Below are 25,960 nucleotides of genomic sequence, written 5' to 3'. Positions count from 1 at the left end.
TTCATATAATGTGTCTTTTGCCAGATAAGAGTGCCCCACATTCTGGCTGTGAAAAGGTCCTCATTGGCTTTGTGTTTTGTGTCTTTGTTGCTGCACGTTGAAGCATTGTCCATTGAATTTATTCTACATTTCCTGGACAGTGCTCATGATGTTTCTTCAATGCTTATTTCCCTCTTATGCTCTCCTCTCGGTTCTCGCGCTTTAACAATGCCAAAAAATTCACTTTGGGTTTCACAATGTTTTTGATTCTGATTTTTAGTCTTATGGAGCACTAAGCCTAAGTATAGAAACCACTCAGTTCACCCAGTACAGACTAACTCTTTAGACGCCCTGATCTGATTCACAAGATGATTTTCTCAGGGAAAGTAAGTCAACAATGGTCTACAGGGGACAAACTTAAATATGACGATTACTAATACGAATGTTACCCCTGAATTTCTATGTGTTTCTCAAGTTTAAGTTCTCAATTAGCATAGTGCTAATTTTTACACCGAGTGGAAATGCCATCTGCAGGTACTAAGTTTACTTATTAATTTAATTATTTTTATACGTAGTGTAAATAGTGTTGTGTTTTTTTACACTTATTATATGGTGTAAGTAGCATCTGCCTTTAGAATAACAGAAGTGAATAAAACAGGAAATAAAATCTGACGACTGATATCGCCCAAAAATGAACCATAAATGCAGCTAGTTCTATCAAAACATTTAATCCACTGTAATAATACAGTGCTCAATTATTGTATTAACTACTCTACTTAAATAAAATAAACCTGTTTTGTTATTGGTTATTGGTTCACAATTTTCATTGGCTCATAGCCAAAAGATTTGTATAAATGAGGTCACACCTCATGCAAATGACATGCTAATGAGGCACTGTCTGGTGTTTGATTCCACGCACTGAAGCTGATTCATCAACTGCACTCAAATGTTTGCCAGCTTCCACGAAAGTTTTTTGAATCAGTAGATGAATCTTTTGTATATTAGATAGATAGATAGATAGATACATAGATAGATAGATAGATAGATAGATAGATAGATACTTTATTGATCCCCAGGGGAAATTCAAATCTGTACTTGTTTCTATGCAGCTTTGCTGAATAAAGCCAGTGCAGCTGTGTCCAGTGGTGTCCGAATTTCATCTAATTACTTACCAAGTGCACTTTCTATTAATCTGAAGAACTGTGACTAAGTAAGTGTCCTTATTGCCATGTTTTACAATGACATATTAGCATCATCTGCAGCTAATTGACTGTTTTCACTGGGACGGAATATATTTATTGGCAGCCATATTAGCTCCACAATTTAGGGCCGAGTCTGACCGCTGTGATTTATTAGCTGAAGGTGCTCATCCAAAGCTGCCATGAGCAATGTCAAGAGACTTCATTTGGAGGATTACCGTGCTAATAAGTAGTCTGATCCCTTAGTTCTTATCTCTCTTTTGGAATGCAAAGTCTAGTTGAGGCTTTGCACATATTTCTGCAGACCAGGATATAATTAACAGATTATGATAGAAGGAGGAAAAAAAATCCCCTCGGGTCAATCCAGCTCGGGCCCTCCAGCTTAGCAACCCTTAGGCATGCCAGCTTTGGGGTGAACTCAATAGGTTTATTGGAATTTGCAAGTAATTTGGGCTAAATCTTAAGGTGCCAAAACTGCCACTGGAGTGTGGGTTGTGGGTATGACATTGTGATGTCAGCATCACCGCTGGATTCTACTTCACATGACGTCAGCAATCTCCTGCGCTTCGTCGAGATAAAACTTCAGCAGACGCTCGTGTGACCCACGCATGCTTTCAAAGACAAGATGGAAACATCCTAAATGACTTTTAAATTATTACTTTAGCACCATTTGAAGGCTTCAGCAGAAAGTGTTTGCCATGCTCTGCAATTAGCCACGGCGAGTTTCCGAGGAGGTGCATGCATTTATGAGGCTTTGTAACACTCTATAAAATTAGACTGACAAAGCACTCCAGCCCTGGTGAGAAGCAGGATAGAGAGGTGACATGAGATGTGTATTAGTTTATGAAGCTCATACAATGCATTTACAATACACTATTATTACAATGTAATTACAGAAGGCTAATCACTAAATTATTTTGTACTGAATATTCAATTCAGTCAAGTTATTAGAAAGTACTGAAATGCAATTATGCATTTAGTTACATAGAGACTTTCTGAGGTCAAGGAATTAAAAAAAAAACAACAAACACAAACAGCAATGATAAGTTCTGTTTTGCAAACACTACAAATGTTAATGTAATTTAAGAAAAAACATATTCTCTGAATATGATTCAGTTATGACTGTACTTCCCTTTAACTCAGCGAAGAGGGAGGGATGTAATTATGTTTATAGATTGAAAGTTGTGAATCTGAGTGTTTCCTGTGCAAAAAGTGAGAAATATCTAAAGGAAATTACAAGCATACTTCATATTTATATTCTCAGCTTAAGGAATTCATGGTTTTAATCAAAGATCATTTTTAAAAAATGATAAGGTTAGATTTTAGAGGCCGAACCCACTGGAGAACCCCCCAAATAATGTTCTAAACATTTTGGGAAGTGAGACGTGCAAGTGTGAAGCACCTTTTAAAGAGACATATAACCAAGTGTTTTTTTTTTTTAATTTTCTAAAACTGTACGTCCACTCGGAGAGCCGTTCAGGAAACTGTTCTGAAGAGTGCAGTTACGCAGGCTGAGCTTAAAGATGAATAACTGAACCGCTGGGACTTCTGAAGAACCTCAGACAAAGTTGAGTTCTGGACATTGAGCGGCTTTGGTGTGTTTTTTCAGTGCTGTGTGTGTGTGTGTGTGTGCTGCGAGAGCTGGAATGTAGAGTTGCAGCGAGGTTGGAGGTTTTGTTGACAGGGAGATGGAGGTGGCAGATGGCTGTGAGACCAGCTCAAGGTCATCTGGACTCATCACTGTCTAAGAACTGGATTTGAAACCCAACACTCCTCCACTCTTCGCACCCATCTACCTCTCCCTCTCTCACTCTATTTTCACTCTCCCTCCCTCTCCTATCCTCTCTCTCTCTCATTCTGCAGTATTTTCCTTCACTCTGTCTCTATTTCCTCTCTGTTCTTTCTTTCTCATTCTCTTTAATGTTTCTCTTTTCTACTTTCATACTGTTTCTCTTTTACACTTCTTCTCCCTTACCTTTGCTCTCTCCATAACTTGTTCTTCTACTCTCCACCTCTCTATCCGTCTTCTCTCTCTCTCTCTCTTTATTCCACTCATTTTGTTGTTGACTGGTAATCTAGGTCAGATACAAGCAGCTGTATGGACCCCCAAGCCTCTCTTTAAAACTCTCTCTCTCTCTCTCTCTCTGAATATTGCGTTTAGCTGAAACGTGCTGGACGGCTGTAGAGGAATGTTTAAGACGGATTGTATTAACGACCTCTCAAATGCGTCTGCCGGGTTTAATAGTAAATCCCATTCATGCTAATGCACAACACTCATATCCATATTCATATACCCTCTATTGTGCTGTCTTACAGTCCTGAGAGAGAAACGACACAGATGGACAGACAGACACGCAGACAGAGATGAGAGAGTGGGAGAGAAGTGAGAAGGGAATAATAAAATGAGAGTGTTAGAGAAAGAGGGAGGGAGAGAGAGACAATGAGAGAGAGAGAGAGAGTGTGAAAGCAGGAGGAAGACTGCAAAATCATGGAAAGATAAAAGGTAGGAGGATAGAGAGAGAGAGAGAGAGAGAGAATAATCATCCTCATCATCATCCCCATCCTCACCTTCATTCACCTCCTTCTTTAAACACATCCTCATCCTCATCCTCGTGCTTGTCCTCATCCCCATCCTTATCTTCCTCAAATATATCTTCATTCTCATCTTCATCCACACACTCTCCACTGGGAAAATCTGAGAACAGACTGAGACCACCTGAGACCAGAGAAGGCACTCATCAAACAGCAGAATTCAAGCAAAACAATGTTATTGTTGTCATTACTAGTATAGTATATCAAGTAATAATAATAATATGAATAATAATAATGCAAACACAGAAAATAGCTTTTCTTAGCGTGTCTAATAAATGAAGAGTTGCTGGAGATAAACCTCACGGTTCAGTGCTGTATTTCTCTCTAAACACTCATTTTTCAAGTGCATTTTAAGGAATAATAAATTACAAATTGGGCTTATTCAATAATAAGGCACCATTTTTTAAAAACTATAAACATATGCAGTGATTATATTTAATACGCATAATTCCATTCATTTTAAATTGGGATTTTTAACAGCTCTCTGCATGCTTTTGTTTCTTGCTGTTGTTGATTATATTTTATTTGTTTTTTTCTTTGTTTGTTCCTTGTTCAATTCCTTGGCGACCCACTGTCCTCACTAAATCCTTATTAATGCTTTCCATATGCGTCATAAAAATCATAGGAACAGCAACATCAGCTTTGGTCAAGGATCCTGAGCGGTCAGCGATGCTATCTAACAGTTCCGAGTACAGAGTCGGGCATCAAAAAGAAAAAAAAAATGAATCTGAAAGAACTTAAAAAACATCTCTCAAATCTTCCATCTATAAACACAGTTTCAGAAAAGAAAGTATTTAAGCAAAAGCCACATTTATTGCCTCGTATAGAAATATGCGCCGCCGCAACAGAACGCATCTGGAAGCATTTAGCCGCACGCTTTCTTCTTCTGGTGTTGAACATGTTCTGTGAAAATTCAGAAAAAGTCCCTTTTCATGTGTTTTTTGGAAGCGCAGCTGGATTTAGAACACCACACTGGACAATAAAAGTGTGGATGGCTTTAATTTGTTATAATTTTAGAGCCCACAGGCCTTGTTTAATTCTGATTCACCAGAGTTTGGAATCTCATTGTTCTTATTCCCCGAAATTAAGACGTGCTGGATGCTCATATTCACACACAAACACACACACACACACACACATATATATGTATATATTTTTAATACATTGTAATTGTAACCTATTGATACTCAAAGTCCTGTGTGTGTTTATGAATGACATTGACGTTATGGAGCTAAATCTATTTATAAACGCCTGAAATCCATATTCAGGTATTTTCCTGTGAACAGTTACAACGGACTGATGCTGATAGGCCATGTCTGGTTTAGGGCAAACACATATTCAGCTTTTCTATTAATTCATATATGGAACAGTATAAATAATACATACTGAATTTACACTGCCTGATGACCTCATGATCGCATTTGGCTAAAGCACATAACCCTAAACCTAACCCTAAAATAACCCTGACCATAATCCTAATTTAATTTTACCTGAACTCATTTTGGGAGCTATTTATTAATACATAGGCCTTCTTTTATCCGGCCGCACTGGCAGCAGAGCCCAGCATAAAATCCCATTGTTCATAACCAACCAAATGAAAAAGCAGGAGGCGGTGGTTATTGATTTAATCTTTCAACACAATGATCTTTTGAGGAGCTTCAGAGTTCCAGCTCAGAGAAGTGACTTTCTGCGAGTTTGCCACAACTTCCAGCAGCAGCTATTAATACGTCTTCCTGGAAGGATGGCAGAAAGTTTTCAGACGAGTCATTGTTGTGGGCTGGAGCGGAGCTGGAGTCAGAGCAGAGCTGGGGCTGGGGCATGCCCTGGCAAAGACACCATTTTGTCTCCCTGTGTATTCAGGGACTTATTCTTGAAAGTAGAGTGACACCTAAAGGCTACAGCCTCTCTCTCCTCTCCACGCCGTGGACTCTACTCAGAGAGTTGGCTGAAGGACGAGCGGATTCACTGAGAAAGTGATGAGGTTTTGTTTTATTTATTTATTTTATTTTTTTTACTGTAGGTCTACTTGATAGTGCTGGTAAGGGGCATCAAATTCCCTCTTAATGACATGCCTCGGGCAGGCCTCGGGAAAGGCGGAACTTTCCTCTCCCGGCAGCTCCTCCTGATTGGCCGCTGGGAATGAGGACTGTGTGTGGATTTCCTCTGGACCCAGCCTCGCTCCTGTCGCCATCGTGGCCAGCATTCGCCATCATAAGGAGAAACATAATGCAGTGTTTCAGTCAGAAAGCCAGTGGCCCGCGGGAGGTTAACATTCCAGGTTAAAGGGAGTTGAAAGGACGGTGTATTAACCGGGCCGTTTGTGTCACTGCTCTTTCTGTGGTGAAAGTGTCTGAAGGGCGGCTCATATTCAGGTATTACGCCTGAGGCAGTGGTAACCTATTGATACTGGGGGTCATGTCAGAGTGGAAAGGGCAGGTATTGACATAAACTGAGCTATGTTCCCCTAATATATCTGGACCATAGCCATAATATTGGAGGTGGTGTGAAAGTGTGAAAGGTGGAGTACAATGTGCTGATGTTCAGCATCTGCATCTGTAACATGGCTGTATTTAAGTGTCTGAAGGGCACAGTGTGTGTGTATATATATATATATATATATATATATATATATATATATATATAATTTATTTATTACATTTTTACAGGAAATAAAAACTCTACTATACCACATGTTAAAATTATAGAACAATAGAAATGCTATCATTTAAAACGACTTTCACAATAATCAAGGTCCATTGACTTCCACAGTTAAGAATGCTTTTGCTATGTCCTGTAAAATTACAGTAGAGTACAAAGATACAGATGAATTATTTTTGTGGCATCTGTTGTAGTAATGTCTAAAGGCTGAAGAGTGAATTACATTACATTCAGGTATTTAACCTTTAAGAGCTGTAACCTATTGATACTGGAGGTCATTTGAGTGTGTAAGTGACAGGTACTGATATATATTGAGCTATTATTCCCCTTTTATATATGGAACATTTGTAATAATCTTGGAGGCAGTATGAGTGTGTGAAAGGTGTGTATAACGTGGTTTTTAAATCCTAGTGTATTATATTTGTGTCACAGTAGAAATCCTTCTCCTTTCGTGCAATAATCATCATAAAAGCAGAAAAAAATCCCCATTTTAACTTTTGTATCTGGTCAATATTCAAGGTCTAAAGGATCCATTATATTGAGATCAATAGAGCATCCCCTTTAAAATATCATCCCCTTTCAAATCATCAAATCATCCCCCTCTCAAACTAAACACTTCTATCTATTCTCTTAAAAAAATCATGGGAAATGGTGCAATAGAAATTGTTCAGAAGAAAGTTCCATTTACTTTAGGTTTAAGGTTTGCAGTGATATTCCTACATGAGTACATTACTATATATATAAATATATAAATAACTGAATTTCTGAAGTCCATTTATCTCCAAATTGTTGCTCCTGGAATTATAATCTTTTTTTTTTTTATAATTATACTTTTTGAATACAAAACAATATTCAATACAAAGACTTAAGAATGGAGCAAAAGAAATTAATTAAAATAAGCTAAAATCCTCAAATTATTTAGAAAAAAAACATTTTATATTAACTTCCATTGTTACTTCTTTTTTGTTTGTTTGGTCTTTTGTTGTTGTTGTTGTTATTGTTGTTTTCTTATTCTGTAAAGAAATACCATATTAAAAAATACCATGCTGGAGATATGAGGGTTTGCCATGAACCTGTGTAACCTGACTGCTCACACTGGGGCCAGATGAGTGTGTAAAAGGTGGTGTACTGTGTGGAGTCTGTTGTCTGTAACATGGCTTGTCCGTGTAACACAGGCATTGTTCATGTCTTTTCCCTTTACCAGTTGCAGTGTGTTGATTTTTCGAGGTCATGTGAGCATCTAAAGGACAGTACGTTTTGAGCTGTTTTCTCTTTCACGTGACCTCAACATGTTTATATTCACGGCCATATTTCCCTCGTTTCCAATTAATTAGAGGGGATATAAAGAAATTAGTTTCATTTTTATATGCAATGGTAAACATCAATGTAAGGATTTTATGTAATGATTCTATTACAGTCATTTTTTCCCCAAGCACTTCTAATTGAACCGTTTGAGATTAAATTTACACACAATGTAAAATGCATTTTCGACTGAAATTATAATACAAAAAATAAAAATATGTATTTTATATTTATGATCATTTATATTAATTTCTGGGGGCAATGATGCTGTGTAAACCTTCTGATGTGGCTTTAAAGTGTGTAAAGACTATAACAGTGATCTATTTTAGTATCTATTTTGTCTGTTGAATGGATTTTATTGTCACTACAGAGCTGCTGGTATTTTCCTCTTTAATATTTGAATACTGATACTGAATGAAGTGGAGGATATGTGACCTTAAATGACATAATATTCATGGCTTGGAAAGTGTAACAGAAGTGTTTATATTGCGGTATATGGATATATTTTTCACAGTAAAAACGTTGGTTTTCCCCCTTTATTTTTCCTAAACTGGTCCTGGACGTGTGGTGTGTGGCTAAAAGACTGCTCCCTACACTGAGGCTGCTTCCTCCTGCCCAGTGAACTCTGCAGTGTAAACTGTGCTGCTGTTCTGTTTTAAACGTGGTGTAATATCTCTGATCTCTGTGTTTTTCGCTCTTTAACCGGTGTAGTAGGACTATTTTTGGGCTGGTGTAGAAGTGCTGCTCCTCCCGTTGCCAGGCAGAGGCTGTTTGATGTGAGTGCGCGCAGACGCACGTGCAGACGCATGCGCAGAGTTCTGAGGCCTCATGCCGGGATTCGCTGTAGCAAAGTTACACCGAACTGTCATCAAGTGTTAATCAGCAGGATTACAGCAACACAACGAAGGGTTCCTGGCTATTAGAGCGTGGTGAAAAAGGTAAACACTGAGAGGACACTCACCAGCCGCCTCTTTCTGACCACCTCGGCTTTCCCTTTGTGTTTTTTAAGCTCGTTTCATCACTTTCAAATCTGCTTCTCTGACACAGAGGCTCCAACAACTGCAGGGCACTCTGAGAAGCTGAGACTGAAAGAGTGAGAGAGAAATGGACCAAAACTGGGAGAGAAACAGAGAAATACAGACAGAAAAACTGAAAGAATTATATTAAAAATGAAAGTCAAAGAGCGAGAAACTGAGAAACAAACAGAAACACAGAGAGAAACGTGGGAAAATCAGAGAAACTGAGGAACAGAGAGAGAAACTGAGTGAGATTGTCTCCACCGTTGACATGGCTCAGGCCTCCACAGAGAAATAGTTACTGTTCCACTCCAGAAACCCACGGTCCGACTGGTACATGCTCCTCCACTGCCCTCAGCATAAAGAGCAATGACACCTTCATGCCCAGCACCATTGGACAAACAAACAAACCACAAACAAAAGGAAGAATTATTTAAGGAATGGATGGGTGCAGACATTTGCATAAAACCATTGTCAACATAATAATACTATTGTAATATTCCCCACTGGGATTGAGACTCTTTTAAAGAAGTCATAGTTCTCTTTCAATGAACTCTGCTCATAGAGCTGGCCTTGTCCACGTCGAGTCAATGGAAAAGGCGATGTTGAATAATTAATCAACCGTGTGAACAACTCGGCAACTGCCAAAAACTTAACCTCTCAGAAGTTTGGGAAATTTCACAGTTGTCCATGAGAAATTCCACTTTGCTGAACTTGGTGCGGGACATTGTGAATATCTGAGCGTAAATCTCCAAGACTGAGGATGTCTGAACCACTTTTATTATCAGTCAGCTGTGGAACTGATCACATAATATACTCCACATACACTGTCCCTGTCATGTCACTCGCCAGCATAAATATTTGAGCATGAACTATGACATTCTCCTGAAATGGCTCTGAGTGTGAAAATGAGGTAGGAGTTGCCTCTAACAGAAAATGGAGCAATGCCTTTTTCCCCCGTTTATTTTAAGACTGGAATAGTGACAATTTCTCAAGAGCAAAAAAGGAGGGAAATGCCTTAAAATGTTTTTTGTCCTGAAATGAAATCCCCAAGGACAGCTCAGATCGTACTAATGAGATCATTTCCATCTTTGATTTCACTTACAGAAGCGCTGGCACTCAGAAGAAAAAAAAAAAAAAAGAATTGTTTGCAAGCACTTTGTTGCTAGTCTCCAGATTGGTAAGTGATGGTTGAGGAGAATGTGAAGTAATTTGCTTGTGCCGGAGCAAAAATTCCTAATCAGCGTTAAGACTGGAGTGGGTCTGTGTCGGCACGAGGAATCAGCTACAAACCGTCTGTGATCCAGCACAGCGTCCAGCATCCAGGTTTCACAGGGGTCTGCTTTCAGTAGAGAAACACACACAGCTCCGCCAGCACTGATATGTGTGTGTGTGTGTGTGTGTGAGAGATGCGAATGAATGTCTGCCCAAGCAATTTAAATGAATATATTTAGAATATATTTGGAGCATCTTTAAGACAAAATATTAAATTTCTTTTAATAAATATTAACTTAATCATTAACTGTGGTTTGATGTGAAAATTAGAGACAGTGTTAGTGATGGGAACCAGATGTCTCTATTTTTTAATAAACCTCAAATCATGCTCTTCGGAAGTGTTATATTGCTCAATGTCCTAGACATTTTTTTTAAATAAAACATTCATGGTGGAAGGATACATTCAGGGTGTTGTAAGGCAACATAGCTCCCAAGAAGAATGTAGAGAGTTTATGATTCTAAAGCATTCATATATAAAATCACCCTTTCATTCATTCATTAACTGTAAGCGCTTATCCAGTTCAGGGTTGCGGTGGGTCCGGAGCCTACCTGGAATCACTGGGTGTAAGGCAGGTACAGAAATAAATAAATAAATAAATAAATAAAACATTAATTTGTATTATTTTTATTTACATACAGTCCCTTTGAGGATTGCATTTATAAATCACCAAAACAGTAAAACAATTCATGTTAACTTTGTTAAAAATGTTACAAATCTGTGAAATATCCCTTTGATTAAATGTTCTGCTTATTTAATCCTCTTTAATCATTATTTTACCTTAAAACTCAAGCTTTTAATTTCAATATATTATTACTTCCTGGCTGCTTTAAATGATTCATTAGCAATTATCAGCCTAACATGTACATTACACAGTTTTACACTGAAGTGTGTAATTTAAGGCAATTTAAAGCTAATGTAATAAGTCTAAAGCCACGCTCTTCTCCAGGCACTGAGAGTGAATTCTACTAAACTGGCATTTTAAAGAAGACCAAGGAAAAGAAAAGAGCGGTGAGGCTTCAGAGCTCATTTGACTGGATTAAAGTCAATTGAAAGTTTTTAAGTGGGCCACGACAGCAGCATTAAGGAGTCTAGACTGGAGGGGGACAGTGGAGCGTCTGTGGAATAAACACAGGATCAATTAATAATGCAATTTTCAGACCTCATCTGGCACGTACCAAATGGCTGCGATATCTACAGCTGTGCACCACACAACATTCTCCGTCTCAAGCCACACTCAACAGCTCTGCTGTTTCAGACAAGCCTCAAGCTGTGTTCATATACAAGAGAGAGAGGAAAGAAGAGCAGGGGGGGGGCACATTTCTGTCTGCTGCATGTGAGGAAACAATATGGTCGGAGTGGAACTGGGAAATGTGATGTGTTACTGTTAACCTGATTAATTACAACACAATCTTACTATGTCGTCTCTAAATCTGGAGTACAACTGCATGGGTCATGAGAAAACAGCATATCTGGCCATAATTAAAATAATATAATAATATAAAAAGTGGATTGGCTGTCAAAGGCTGTCCCATTATGACATCATCGTTTTGTTTATTCCCAGTTGTCTGTGTATTTCCTTCTGTCCTTTAGTCAACTTTTTTGTTTGTTTTGTGATTAACTTTGTATTACTTTTGACAACAAGGGGCTTCTTTATTACTTTTGTTTGGGTTTAATTTATTTAATTATTGATTTAATTGACTTGATAAAAACAAATAAACAACACGTTCTGGTGGATCCTGCTCAGACACATAAAAACATCATGATAAAAATTGTGTATCATGAAAATGTGGAATATCTTTCACCATATCACCCACCCCACCTCTAAATTGGCGGCAGCCCATGCAAACACAAAGCATCTGTCTAGTGCAGCAGGCTGCATACAAACGCTTTGTCTTTCAGCCACTTTTAAAGCTGTCTGTGTTATCTCTTACCAGTCGTAATGTAAACTGCGACTTTACTAAAACAGAGGCCTTCTTAAAGACATGAGCTTGATAATATTCAAAGCAGCAGTGTGTTTACACTGTACACAGCGTCTGTCTTCTGCGAGTCTGGCATATGCTCAGCCGACTACTTACTGCTTTACTGTGCCGCCGCTGCTGCTTTGAGGAGGTGATTGTCTTTGGTTGCGACGTCAAAAATAAAAACTGCATGTGGATTTGATCTGCAAATTAAATCTACATTCCACACAAACAGGCCTCATAAGGAGATTAAAGCTCGGCCTCTGAAAGAAACAGAAAACAACAAAATATCCAAAAAGTTTTGGTATTTCATTTCATCAGCTAAAATGGAAAAGAAATTAGAGGAGGCTGAGACACTGAACACTTTTTCTCCTTTCTCTTTCTATCCTCACTCTCTCTCTCTCTCTCTCTTTTCCTCCCCTTCCCAGTCCGTTTTTGTCTTCACCAGAGTGTTTAAAATTCTGGGCAGGGTGTGTGATTTTCACATCTGCATAAGCTCAAACTGTACATTTCGTCTTGCCAGAGACGCTCTGTGCAGGAAGCACTCTGACTGCCATATGTGTGTGTGTGTGTGTGTGTGTGTTAGGACCACACCAATTTGGAATATATTTTTTTGACCCATTCACATGGCAGAGCTGATGAAAATCCTTTGTCTAATTTTCTATTTGTAAGTTGTTTTCATAAACAAATCCACGCTGGTATTCTTCCGCACCTCCAAGGTTCAGTCTTAAACTTTGTTGAATTTTTGCAAAAAGAAACCCTATGACAAATGTGGACAACTCCTTGTGCTCTTTTCTGAGTAAATACGTCTTGCCATTTACTTTCAGACCCGTGGTGTTGAGTTGTCTTCTCACAGCGGAAGAATGGACACAAATCACCAGTGATTTGAGAGTGGACCAAGAGAGTGGACTCCGGTGGTCTGTGGAAGATGTTTTAAGTGTGGGTTATTGGGTTATCTGATGGGGGCTGGAGATGGCATTTTCTTCAAAACTGTTTTTAAACTATTTTTAAAATTTCTGGAAAGTCTTGTTTATATTTCACCCTTTTCTTCTTAGATATATATATATATATATATATATATATATGCTAGCATGTTTTTTGTGACATTTTTTTTTCTTTTACCAGAAATAGTGTATATTCAGAAAAGGTTAACAGTAGGAGTCAGGACAGCCCTGTCATGCTAAAGTAAGTTAAATGGTGTAATTACAGTCGCTCTGAGCTGTGTGGTGTATAAGGAAGCTGCGTGATCAAGGCTTTGACTAAGCGTAATGCACATTTCGTGCTGGAGCACAGAGAAAAACAGGAATATGTTAATGCATGTTTACCTCATTCACTACAACTCTGTATGAAACAGAGTGTGTGTGTGTGTGTGTGTGTGTGTGTGTGAGTGTGTGTGTAAGAGAGAGAGAGAGAGAGAGAGAGAGCAGGAAAGGAGGAAAGGGAGATTAAGAGGGCTCACTAAGCACTACAGCTTTTGGAGGACATGCAGAGGCAGCAAGGAAAGAAGAGTGAAGGAAGGAGGGGGATAGAGCTAAAGACAGACAGAGAAAGAGAGAGAGAGAGTAGGAGGGAGAAAGGGAGGGGATAAAATATATACATTATTAACTATGGCTTCATCACATGTTCCTCAGTTTCTTAGGGACTTATTATTCCGGGGCGCTTTAATGAATAACAAGAGAGAGAGCGAGAGAGAGAGAGAGAGAGAGAGAGAGAGAGAGGCAGATGAGTGGGTGATTTATAGAGCGAGAGCAGAGACCACCACCATCTGGTCCGCCCCAGTACTACATCAACACACACGCACTTACACACACACACACCCCAACCCCAAAAAATAAAAGCAGCCATTGCTCTCAAGCTTCAGAGCCCACAGCCCTAGCGTTAGCTGCCCCAGTGTTAGCGGCTACGCAGCTACAAGGTCTTGGGCCTGCTGCGGTGCATACAGATCGCCTCTCCTTTTGTCAGAGCTACATGTCAGACATATGACAGTCCGGACCTCAGAGAGAAGAGCCACGTTAGCACCTTCCAGGCCCACATTCCTCCCTTTGCGCCTTTTTTCTTCCTCCCTATGCTTTTCTGTTGGCCCATACCAGTTGCCCTACTTTTTTTTTCTTACGTGATCGGAATAGGCCTCTCATTTATTCCGATTCTATAACGCCGCACCGAGCCTCTCTTCTTTCCCTTTATATTCCTCCACATTCTTTACCGCGGGTCTTCTAAAACCTGCCGTGCTTCGCCTTGACCTGTCACTTTGCACATTCCCTTCTTGGCAGAGTCGGTTATTCCTGTGAGCGAGAGCAGTCTGAGGGCTGTGCGGTTGCTAGCTCCTGTGTCCTTGCCTTTCAGGGCTAGCCACAGCCTCGGTCTTCAGGGGGAGTTGATGCAATATCAGAGGTTGTCAGGTCCATTTACGGGACAGAATGATTTGTGCTCCAGCTCTGTTCCCCCCTCTTTCATTTCTAGGAGGAGAGCAATAGGTAGTGAATGGGGAGCCAAAGGGGAGGCTCCAAACACAATGGTGGTTTTAGCCATTCCCTGCTATTCTCTTTATCATACTCAGTAGGGTCCTAAGATGTCTTGCTCAGACCATCCACAGCAAATAAAAACAGGATTTCTCCCTGTTCGGGTCCCATGCCTGCCGAAAGGCCTAATGCTGAATTAATTGAACTGAATAATGCTGCTCCAACAATTGAAGTGCGATGTTTGATCTTGTAACCAGTTTTGCGGGCGCTTATAAATTGCTGTGCTCCTCGACCACAATGTGAAGATTAATTTGAGAATTTGTTCCACCGTCAATATTTTTCAGTAGTCATCTAAAGGAGCGCAGGCTGGTTGCGAAATGGCTACATTCGAGCCTTAGGCTGTTTATGCTTATTGATGGACGTTTTTCCGAACACATGCCACTCTGAAAAATACATATTTTTCCTTTGCTTTAAGGAATTGAGGTAGGATGCCAGTGTTTTTTTTTTTTGTTTTTTTTAAACAAGGATCACACTGTACATTTCTCCTTAATTATTTTGGAAACTCAAGCTCCCTCTTGATGTTTTCTGTCATTTCGGGTCGGTTCGTACTTTGTAACATGAAACCCATTTGCAGTTGTTTTTTAGGCTCTTTGATATTTCCCAAGGATCCTGCCAACTGCTTGCCAAATGTCTCGTGCGCCATTGCATGTCCAATCTCTGGATGACAGCTTAACTATTTCTTGAGCTCCACCGGGGCCTCGAGGGAACGTTAAGGACCAATGTAAGCTGCAGGATTTGGGGACGAACAAGCCCAACACAAACTTTGCTCTAGTGAGCCTGACAAATGTTTATCAACACAGTCTAAGGTTGGGCCCTGCGATAATCTCATACAAAGAAGCCCCGGCGCTCCGCAGCTGATTGAGGGGGTAAGGTGGTATGCGGGGAGGCAGCTGTTTCTCTCTCTTTGTTAAGAGGAAGCTGTGGAAAGGGGGGAAGGCGGTGTGAGTGGTGAGTGGTGGGGGGCAGAGGAAGACGTACACCTGTAACATGTCATTTAGAGTCTGTCATCACAAATCAGACTCATTAATCATGTTTAGAAAACCATTAATCTCATTCCTGAGTCTGAGAGCAACTGCTGGAAAAGCCCAGAGAAAGCCCTGCTTTTCTTCAGGAGGGTTATTTAACTTAAAGGCAATGGTTATGATTTTAATCCAATACACTTTTTTGTAAAATTCAGAGAATGTTTCCTCACCATTAGCGATCTCTCCAGTCTGTTTGTGGAAAAAAAGGCCTGGTGCTTATACACAGCCCTGGCTCAGTAAATGGGTAACACTGATTTATATTCACAGTTAGTTACATTACTTAAGGTGGAAGTGACTCCAAATTCAGGTGACTGCTAATTGCAAGAAAAAATGTAATCCTCAAACGCGAAAAAGCTACCGTCAGTTACTTATTCAGAGGTACCATTCAATCTTTAATGATGAGGAGCTTTTAAATGAACACAAACGAGAGGGGTGACTTTGTTTTACTGTGAGAACAGTAGGTTGCCGTCTACCTTGCTTTTAAGTGGTCAATTCTGACCTTAAATCTGAATTATTACACTGTTTTTTAACTGTCTTCCACTGTGTGTAAAATGGCTCCCTATTCAATATTCCCTAAGTTACTCACTATACAGCGCATTATTATAGAGGGTAGTGAAGGACTTTGGATACTACCTCAGGCAGGTTTTTGCCAAACAGCACAGGGCACAGTTTCCAACACAGTGTACGTTACTTTTTAATACGTTCTGGTGCTGTCAGATTGTCCTGTGAACGTGACTTTTAATCTTGAAGAATTTGGAGCCTCGTCTTGAGGGCCACATCACAGCCATAGACATTAAAATCACTTGTGTTAAATGAACACTTACAGTGTACACTGAAGACTGGCATAACTACGTAGTGTACCTCAGAGAGCTCTTTAACACCGTAGGCGTTATATTAACTCAGGTAATTTTGCTATGTACTAGCAATGAAAGACAAGCACTTTGCTATTGCTGGGAGGCATTTCTATATTTTATCACATGCCATCACGGCCTATCCCGATATTTCACAGCAGTGATCCTAGATAAAATCTCTTCCCCAAAGGATTATTATTTAGCAATCTACAACCAATTCTATTGGCATTTTGGACATACCTGTTCAGAAGGACAAATGAAGCCATGGTTCAAGCAGGATGCCGGTAAATACACGGCAATGAAACAGTCAGAAGCATTCAAGTCAGTGTTTGTACACTGTGCTATCTCACTCACTGATCTTCAGTTGGCTTTATTACCCCTGGCAACTAATGAAGTTAGTTCTTGCACTCCTTCACTTTATTGTCTCTTCCCTTTGCGAATGTGGGGCCAGCTAAAAGGAGTGAGTAATATTGCTCTGGCTGGGTAAATATTTCCCTTCATAATTCAAACCTTATCTCACACCACTCCCGTAACACAGTAATCTCTGCTCCGCGGTTCAGGAGGAAAACAGAAGGGTCCTGTCCCTGAAGTAATAAAACCATGTTCCGGGTGGTTCTCTACATGTCACTGTTTGTCCCGCGGTATCGAATGAACAATGAAATCCCCTTAAAAGCCAGCCAGCGGACGGCTGTAAACCTCTTTGATATCTAAAAAACTAGCCCGGCTGATGGTATCCCTATCCTCACACATTCACAGGCTTTGCTGGCCTCTTGAAACGTGTACGCTGAAATCCAGAGCTCATATCTGCGCCTGGTGAACCAATGTTCCCTAAGCTCTTGAAGACGTTGGTGGCCCACTTTTCTCCCAGGCTGAAGGAGAACTTAAATGGAATAACAAATATCCCAGTATGGATCCCTCCACACATCGGGCCGCCGTGACCCTTCTCAGGACCCTCGAAGGAAGCAGGAAGTCGGCATAAGGGGAGTTGGCCCTCAGCACTCAGGTGACCAGGAAATGCCTGGCCAGTGTTTGTGACCATCTGTCCACCGTGGCGGAGCTGAGTAACAACAGAGCAGCCGGGCCACATAATGAGCACTGTGTTCAGCTCATTTGGTTTGAGATTTTTTGGCAGTCCAGGCCCCTGATTTCTCTGGAAAAGCTGTCAAATGGGATATATCAATCAAAAAAGGAGAGAAATAGTGCGAGCATGTAATTACAGCTCGCTCCTTGTTGCCATGGCCTTGGTAAATGTTAAGTTGAAAAGCATGTTTGCTTTTAAGTGTCAGCCGTAGAACAATTCAGAGGCAGTGTTTCATTTTAGACAATAATTACCTAGCAACATGGAAGTGAGGAATGTATTTCTCTCATGTTCACGGCACTCTGCTTTTCCAAGTTGGAAGTAAAGATTAGGAAACAGTTTCGGCATGACGCTAACAGAAAACAGTCAGCTGCTCTTGGCCTTGGAGCGCATGCGGCTATGTGTATAATGAATTACCTAATGAGCTGACCTTGAGCGGTAGAAGCTTTTGGAGTTCTGCACGTGGCTCTGGAGTGCAGCATTTAGCAGATTAAGTTAATGGCCATTATGTGCACAAGCACTTGATTTTGCGGGATATAAAAAAATCGTCCGCCATTGTCCCGCGACTACAGTTAAAAAACGACGTGCCCGCTGTCCTTAACATCAAGACCACTGCAGTCCTTTTGATCTGTGGATGGGAAAAGGGCAAAGCCAATACTCTTTCATTAAACAGTGCTTCAGCCGCTGCTGGTTGATGGCTTGAACAATTCGCTAAGCCTAGTGAAAACAATCCATGCGCAGACCAGCCGGCCCCTGGAGGTTAATGAGAAGAGTAGGGGTGGGTGGGGTAGAGGAGGCAGGGTGGGCTTGCAGCTGGGACGTTCTCAGGTTCTCATTGACTTCGTCCTGCACTTCACAGCGGACTTTCTTCTCTCTCTTCTGCTTTCTCTCGCTCCGTCCCTCTGTGTGGGGTGTAGCAGCCCATGACCTGTCCACATCCCCAGCGCTCTCGCTGTGGGACATCTCGAGGTCGGACACAGCTGACCGCATCTCCAAACACCCTGTCTACAGGGGAGCTGTTTGTTTTACCGGATTTGTAGGAGGCTGAGCACAAGTCAAATAGGGTCAAGGGAATATGAGTCAATTTCTGCACTGAGCCCCGCCACGCAGAACATCTGGACACAGGCACCGTCGGATCAAACCATTTGTTTACATTAATACAGAATAAGCGGGATGTACATACCATTTAACACAAGGCCTTTAGTGCAGTGCTCTGTTGTAAAATGTGTGATATTAACAGAGTACTTCCCTCTGGTTTTAGATGGCGGATGATATCAGTCTTCGTTTTTGCCCCACGGGAGCATTAGGTTTTTATAGCATTTCTAGACAGCGACGGCAGATGTGGGCAGCTGTTCTTGAAAAGGTCCCTTCCAAAAAAAATGGTCTTCCTGGTGTTGTAATCAGGATTTAAAAATCCTCTCTCCTTGCCTTAATCAGACCCTGGGCTATTTTTACCCACCCCAGGGGCCCTTGAGCCGTTTCTCTTTGATTGCAAAGGAAGGTGTGCTTACCTCTCAAACCGGCCGATATCCTTTCCAAAGCCCAGGCCGAGCTGAACTAACCTTTACCCCAGCTGTGGAAAAATCACTAAATATCACGCCTGATTGAATGTTAGAGATGTAATAAATATTAAACAGGATGGTATTTTCCATTCTATCCTGCAATGGGTAAATTAACACAGAAGCAGGTCGGCGGATTTGTGTTCATCTTAATGTCTATGACCCACTATGCCGCTAAATCTTAGCACAAGTAAGAGTCTTACTCGGCAAGAACTGGTGTGTAAAACATCTTGGTGTGTAAATCACAAACTTCCGCCAGAAAGCTTTCGATCGTTTCAGGTTATTTTGAAAGTCCCTGTTTTACGGTGTTGGCTTAATTGATATGGCAGACTATCTGACCATACAGCTGGAGACAGAGGGGCATAAAAGATGGCTGCCCGGGTGCTTAGATCCAGACAGACTTGCTTTCATGTGAGCAGGCGGGAGGCCACCTGACTGTCTCAGAATTGTGGCAGCCCAGAGTCTATCTGCCAGGGGGACTAGTGAATGCTTGACCGTCTGTTCGTCTCCCATCTCCTTATACACACACACAGCCAGAGTCTGAGAGTCAGGAACTCTTATTTCTTCTTCTTTTCTGTTGCTTAGGTTTGACACTCCCCCGGGCCCATGACTCAACCCAGACAAGATTTTGGACTGGAGTCAGCGAGAGACGTTTGTATTTTTTAACCACTCCAGCGCTAGGAATATTTGTCCTCTGCTGGGATTTACTCTGAAGAAGGATGAGATCAATTAAACATCAGTAGATTCTTTTAAAAATAATTTCCTCAACTCGAGCAAACCATCCCCCCAATCCCTGCTCAGCCACTGAGCACTTGATTTGCGTTAGAGATGTGAGACCCCTTCAACATTTATGTCAATGCATGGCTGAATGAACTTCATGGCTTCACACAACAAATGATATGCATGGATTAAATGATTCTTTTTTTTTCCAGCGGTTTGTCTTTTGCAGCCTCGGTGTTTGGAGTCGTTTTCATCATGATCTCTCTGATGATTCTCCATCAAGGACAAGACTGTATCTGAGAGACATGTCAGCACCGTATAAAAGAGAGGAGGTAGCTTATGAAGAAAAAAGCTGAGATGGCTTTCATTGATGAATCGTCCCGCACAATTACCATCAAAAAAAAAGTGTTGGTGTCTCTCATTTCACCACAGAAAAAGCAGCTCTGAAGCAGTCACTTGTGCTGTGTTTACATTTAAATCATTGGGAAATAAAATGGAATCCATAGAAGCGAGACAAAGCTTTGCTAGCATATCCCCGACCGCGCTATTACTGATTGGTTTAACATCTACAGTTGAAAGATATAAACACTTCACGTTCTGTAGAAATGCTTAAAATCCAAATTCAAAAAAAGGTCCCTCTGAGAGACCTGACCAATAAAACCCAAAATAGTAGAATACCCTCATAAAGTAACGCAATGCCATGGGACTGCATATCTCTTATTGCTAATGACAATGTTGCGAGAAATATGGGCCCTGAAAATGTTAAGTGAACGTTAGCAAAGGTTGCAGGGAAAGAGTAATGTCCCCCTGTGGAAACATGAAAACATGTTTAGATGTCCTCTCCAGCAGACTTAAAGCTTCTCAGCGTAATTCCATCAGCATCAAGTATTTCTGCAGAGCTCTGAATACAGCCTTAGTCTTATGGTGAAACCGCAAGTGTCAAGGGACGAGGTTTTCCTCCGGCTTTGTGTCCAAACCCATTTTTGAACTCATATTGTACACTAAGGGGGTCCCGACGGAACCAAGCCTTCACAGCCTATCAAACCAACTAGCGTTAGCTACCTAGGATTAATAGAAAGGAGATGGACTTTGTAATAGAGGAATATGTCAAATGCGAACTACCATCAATTTAACAACATTTGAAGCGAGAGTGCGCAAGAATCCGAGCAGAAACAAGTGAACAGTTGTGACAAAGTTTACTACGTAAACCAGACGTTTTTTGCCTCCATTTCTTGTGTTTGAATGCAGCCAGAAATTAAATTAAGATTGAAAACCTTCCTGAGGGGCGCAGTATTTCAGTCCAACTTTGCCAAGCCTGTGGCTGAAAGGAAGTGAAGAAGAGAATAGTGGTCTGGGGGCATGTAGAGGGAAACCATTCGCACTCCTCAGGCAACTCTCTCCTTGACGACTCATTTTAAATCCTCCTGCCTCTGACTCATCAAATGGTAAAAGATAACAGACAGCTGTATTTACCAAACTGATTTCATGCCACATTACTGCACTACTCCTGTCATCAGAAAACTCTGGATATATTTGCCCCACCACAGCACTAACATTCCCACTTCTGGGGACACCGTCTCTGTGTGTCTGCCATACAACTTTGCATAACTAAAGATATGAGGTGTTCATAACTCTTTGTCCGCACACGAGAGCTGCTGTTATAACAGACAGAGCAGGTTTGAACGTAGAGCTGGGAAATCCACCCAAACCAAACCCGGATTATGACTTTTTTTTTTTTACGTTAAAACTTTTTAAGTAAACAGCCAGGATTTATGTTCAGGTAGATTTTTATGTGCTAAGCTACACATACATTAGGTAATAGCTAAACGCTGAACACTCCTAACATGCCTCCTTGTGGTCCAGCTTGTCAAAGGACCTCTGTTCTCCGGTGAAATGAGGTCACACCCACACACCTGTTAAACCAAGTCACATTTCCAAGCTCTTGAATCTCGGCTTGGCACTGTTGAACTACTGCCCAAAAAGCCTCAAATCTTCTGTCTCTGACAGCCTCTGAGCCCAGCTTAACCTATATTTCTGACTTCCAGTAGAGGCTGGCCAGATTAAGCGATTGGCGCGAGATCCAAAAGACAACTGTGGCACCGGTCAGTACCAAAGGGTGACCTAAGGTTAAAGGACAGAATAAAAATCAGAAAGCCACATCGATTGCAGACTGTCCCAGTTTATGTTTAATACATTTTCCTCGCGTGCTTGAGTTCTTACTTCCCATACTACATGAAAACATCAAACCGGATTAGAAGCGGCTGTACTACTCCAAAAGGTATTTGAGTCACGTCTGGGCTAAAAGATATTAACAACAAAAGAAAAGAAAAAACAGTAAAAAGGCAGAGAAATCACTGTGTTTTGATAATGGTTTTGTTTGGGTTTGGATGCTGAAGATAATCTTAGCTGCTCTTTGTTCTTTGCTTTCAACTATAGTGAAATTGCAAGCAAGAGCCATGTCAGTACACTTAAGGTTGGGATATAAGAAGCTGGAGATTCGGATCATTGTAAAACTGGTCTTGGTTTGGTTTGGTAAGATAGCAAAGTCTGGGGATGATTCAGAGCTTCTGACCCAAGCTGATATTGCTAGCACATTGTTGACCTTCCAACAGAGTCAACATGTCAGATATGAGGGTAAAGGGTCATGCTGGGGAATGAGGTCCAGCCACAGAGCAGAGGTATAAACAGTGGTTAAATATGGTTCGTTTATGATTCAACCTCGCCCTTCGTACGGCACTGACCTTGCGATCCCACTCGCGTTCTTTAGATCCAGAGAACAGCCTGACAGCCCCCATTGCATGTGTAAGGTGAACAGAAGAAAGCAGGCGAGCTGCTGTGAATGACCGGTCAGCTTAGAAGAAGTGTTTGGACTCCAGCATCCTACAGCTTGGAAAAAGAAGCGAAAAACATCTGGAGTTGATTTCCATTAGTGAGACCAATACAATACCAGTTTTGTATTTGAAAAACTAAATAAATTCCCCATAGTTCTCTCTCACCCGTTGAACAGGCTGACATGAAACTTTCCAGAGCAGGCACTGGTCTGTGTTCAACATGAGTTATAATCATAATAACTATCAAAATAATTAACCCACAGTTAATTGCACTCAAAAGCAGAGAGCTACATGAAACAGACTAAGCTAATGAGTAGTCAGAGGAGCAAGTTTTTCGAAGCTCAGAGTCTAATCTTGCTTCTGCTTTGAACTTTTATATATTAGGTGTACAAATAAGTTTTAAAGCGGTTTTTGTGTGATGTATAATTGTGAGTCAAAATTCTCATTCTCATGCTCTTTTGTCATTTTATGGTCACTTGTATAGTTGTAAAAATGACAATTAAAACAATATGTTCACAACTAATTTAAACCCTAACTCGCACATACTTTAGGATACAATGTTTTCCCCAAAATCAGAACAAATAGATGCACTTTTTCCTGAATGAATGCAGCAAAGAATAAATTCTTCACGCTTGCCATTTTCAAACGACTTAATTTTTAGGTTATTTTACGATGAATGAAATGACAATTGTCATTTTTAATACTATGTCACAGTATACAATATATATATTAACATAAAATGGCAACAGAGCAGACATTTTGAACTTTGATTTGCAAATATACATCACTCCAAAGACTGACATTTTGGTGCAATTTTTTTTGTGTGTGCTTTTATTATTTATACACCTTTTATTTATTTGTACACCTAATATTTACAGACATTTCTAAAATTCATAAATACAGCATTCAGTTGAAAGGACAAAAACGTGTTGACACCAACGAATTAAATATTTTTACCATGTCGACAAGCATCCAAATGGCTTGGCGGGATTGTTTTGCATCTTTAATAATTGAGTACTCCAGATCCCAACCTGTCCCAGGCCTCTGGAGGTTAACCGATCATTGGGAGGTTGGGGGAGCCCTCAAACCAAGGCTATTTGTGATCTTCAGATCAATACTTGCAGGAGGGTCAACGTCAACAAGAGAGGAAACAAGCCAAATTCCAACATTCTCTTGGCAGCCAAAAAAAATGCCCACTGTCAGGTGAAGTGGAGTAGTTGGTCAATGGGTCAATCCATTTCCATTTAAGGAAGCATCCTTCAAGTTGATGCACGAGCCAAAGGTAAGCGTGCGAAATTACACACCCCAAAACACCTAGCACTTCTAATTAACAGAGCTGGGCGAAGGTAAGCTCTGAGTATGCTGGCATTCGGTGTTGAAGAGCGGGAGAGACAGGGTCTGTCTGGTGTCTGAGTGAGGAGACAGCTGTTTCTGTAGTCCCTGAGCTCAGCAGTAGACTAATGGGCAGAGCAGCCCTCTCTCATGTCTCCGAGCCTGGCTGGAGGGGATGTATTGATAATCTCCACAAGGATATCTCAATCCCCATAAGAACTCCCAGACCAGTCCCCCGGGAGTTGTTGGGCTTTCTAGTCTGACATTGTCACGCAGCTGAGAAGGAAGAGGGCTCCTTGCCTTTTTGAGTGAGGCCCGAGTTGTGGCGAGAGAGAGAGAGAGAGGGAGAGAGAGAGAGAGAGAGAGAGAGAGAGAGAGAGAGAGAGAGAGAGAGGGGAAGTGAGGGTTGCTGCTCTGTGGGTCCGAGCCCCAGCGCCGTCAGAAGTGCTAATTTGGCCCAGAGACGGAGCTTGCGATTTCGTGATTCTTCTTGTTACAGGGCAAAGGCAGGCAGGCTCAATCTTTAAACTATCACTTTTATCGAAGGCACTGTACATGAAGGTAGCTATTTCAGTGGCTGCATTGTCTCTGCGTACTCAGGAGAGGGTCTTTGGATGTCAGCGGTTCAGTGGCTGGAGCTCCATGCTGCCTGTCACCCTGCTTCTGGAACAAAGGGCTGATGGCTCTTTGTGAGCTGCAACCCAGGGCACAGCGGCCCGTTCATGAGTGGGAATATTACAGCGTCGCGGATCACAGGGCCAACACAGAGCACATTCGCTTACAATGCCCTCATGGATCTTATTCAGATAGAATCTGCACATCGCCAGATCCAGACGAGCGAGGTTAGGGGTCACCGCCACTCCTACCCTGAGAATGTGTTCGTGCTTTCAAAGCCGTGCAATTCTTTCAAAGCTGGTAAACAAAGTACAAGAGTGTGGAACTGTGCTCTGGGGCTGTATGCTGTGCATCTTTGCATAAAACATATTTGTATATGCATCTACATTTACAATGTATTGAAGACAGACTCAAGGTCTTTGAGGTTGTGGATCTCAAAAGTCAAAACAAGGCCATCCTGACAGCAGGAAATCAACAGCTCTTCACTGAACGGAATTCAAAAGAGTAGATCGCTGGTTACGTCAGTATTAACAGCACTAAGTTTTTCTGTGATAAACATCTGATGTCTTTTATTTGGTGATTTGCTTATTGTAATCAGACAGCGGGAAAAAAAAGACTGCTTTATTAGCATGTGGACTGATCCTCACATCTGGTTCATTCTAACTAGCAATGACACATCCTGTCGCTCACCTGTCCCACATGTGGCAGACTGTGCGAAAGCGAAGACTAGGGACCTACATGCTAATATCTCTCACACTCGGAAAGTGGTATTTGGTCAGAGAAGTGACTCTAATGCCATACTGAATGGGTCTTGGTTTAATTTTATTGATTACATTTCTGCACAAGAAACTGAAGCATTTTAATACACTTTAATAAATCAGTGAGACCCCATGACTATGCCAAGTTACAAAGATGGGAAAATCAAGAGGGAAAAATAGGAATCTGAACACTTGTAACAGATCTTGCTTGAAATACAACACAATCCCTTTATGCTACGGCTTTGTCAGCCATGTATTTCTTCCTGTGAGGGTTTCACATAATCTGAGCACAATAGCCTTCATTTAGGTGCTCGTCTTAAAGGCAACGTAGACGATTCTAGAGAACTACTGCTGTAACAGCAACACAAACTCCCCATTATTTTGTTTAAGGTGGAACAGCATATTTGAGTATGAAACACACTGTAGCTTGTTCGTCGTCAAACTTGCCTGTAAGTATTTTATTCACAGTTTGAATTACCACAGAAGCGCATTTGTAACTCGAGCTGTTTAGTTTTGTAGCACTTTCAGTCTGCGTTTACTTTCATGCAAAGTTAGCTAAGGTCTCTCAAATTTGGAATAGGTTCCACCTTAAGTAATGCTTCAGAAACAACACAAAATAAGTCAATATTACCCACCTATGGACCAGGAATAGGGCAACATCCTCATCTCCTTTCATGTTCAGAGGTCTCTCCATC

At 41.1% G+C, this 25,960-nt stretch overlaps 1 protein-coding gene across 4 annotated transcripts in view; it reads right to left on the bottom strand.

Annotated features, from left to right (window-relative positions):
* ttll7 (tubulin tyrosine ligase-like family, member 7) overlaps positions 1 to 25,960 on the bottom strand; it is a 108,357-nt gene that overhangs the window by 8,874 nt on the left and 73,523 nt on the right. For 3 of the 4 annotated variants that reach the window (XM_066647460.1, XM_066647462.1, XM_066647466.1), the window contains exon 21: positions 3,747 to 3,884. In XM_066647460.1, coding sequence (XP_066503557.1) covers positions 3,749 to 3,884 — 136 coding nt within the window. In that variant the 3' untranslated portion in view covers positions 3,747 to 3,748. Of the gene's footprint in view, positions 1 to 3,282; positions 3,358 to 3,746; positions 3,885 to 25,960 lie in introns of those variants that run through there. The other variant, XM_066647461.1, reaches the window with a different exon arrangement.

Source organism: Hoplias malabaricus, chromosome 16, assembly GCF_029633855.1.
Source record: "Hoplias malabaricus isolate fHopMal1 chromosome 16, fHopMal1.hap1, whole genome shotgun sequence".
In the NCBI taxonomy this organism is placed as follows: Eukaryota; Metazoa; Chordata; class Actinopteri; order Characiformes; family Erythrinidae; genus Hoplias; species Hoplias malabaricus.
The sequence above is the reverse complement of the archived record's forward strand: the minus strand, read 5'-3'. Positions and strand labels throughout refer to the sequence as shown.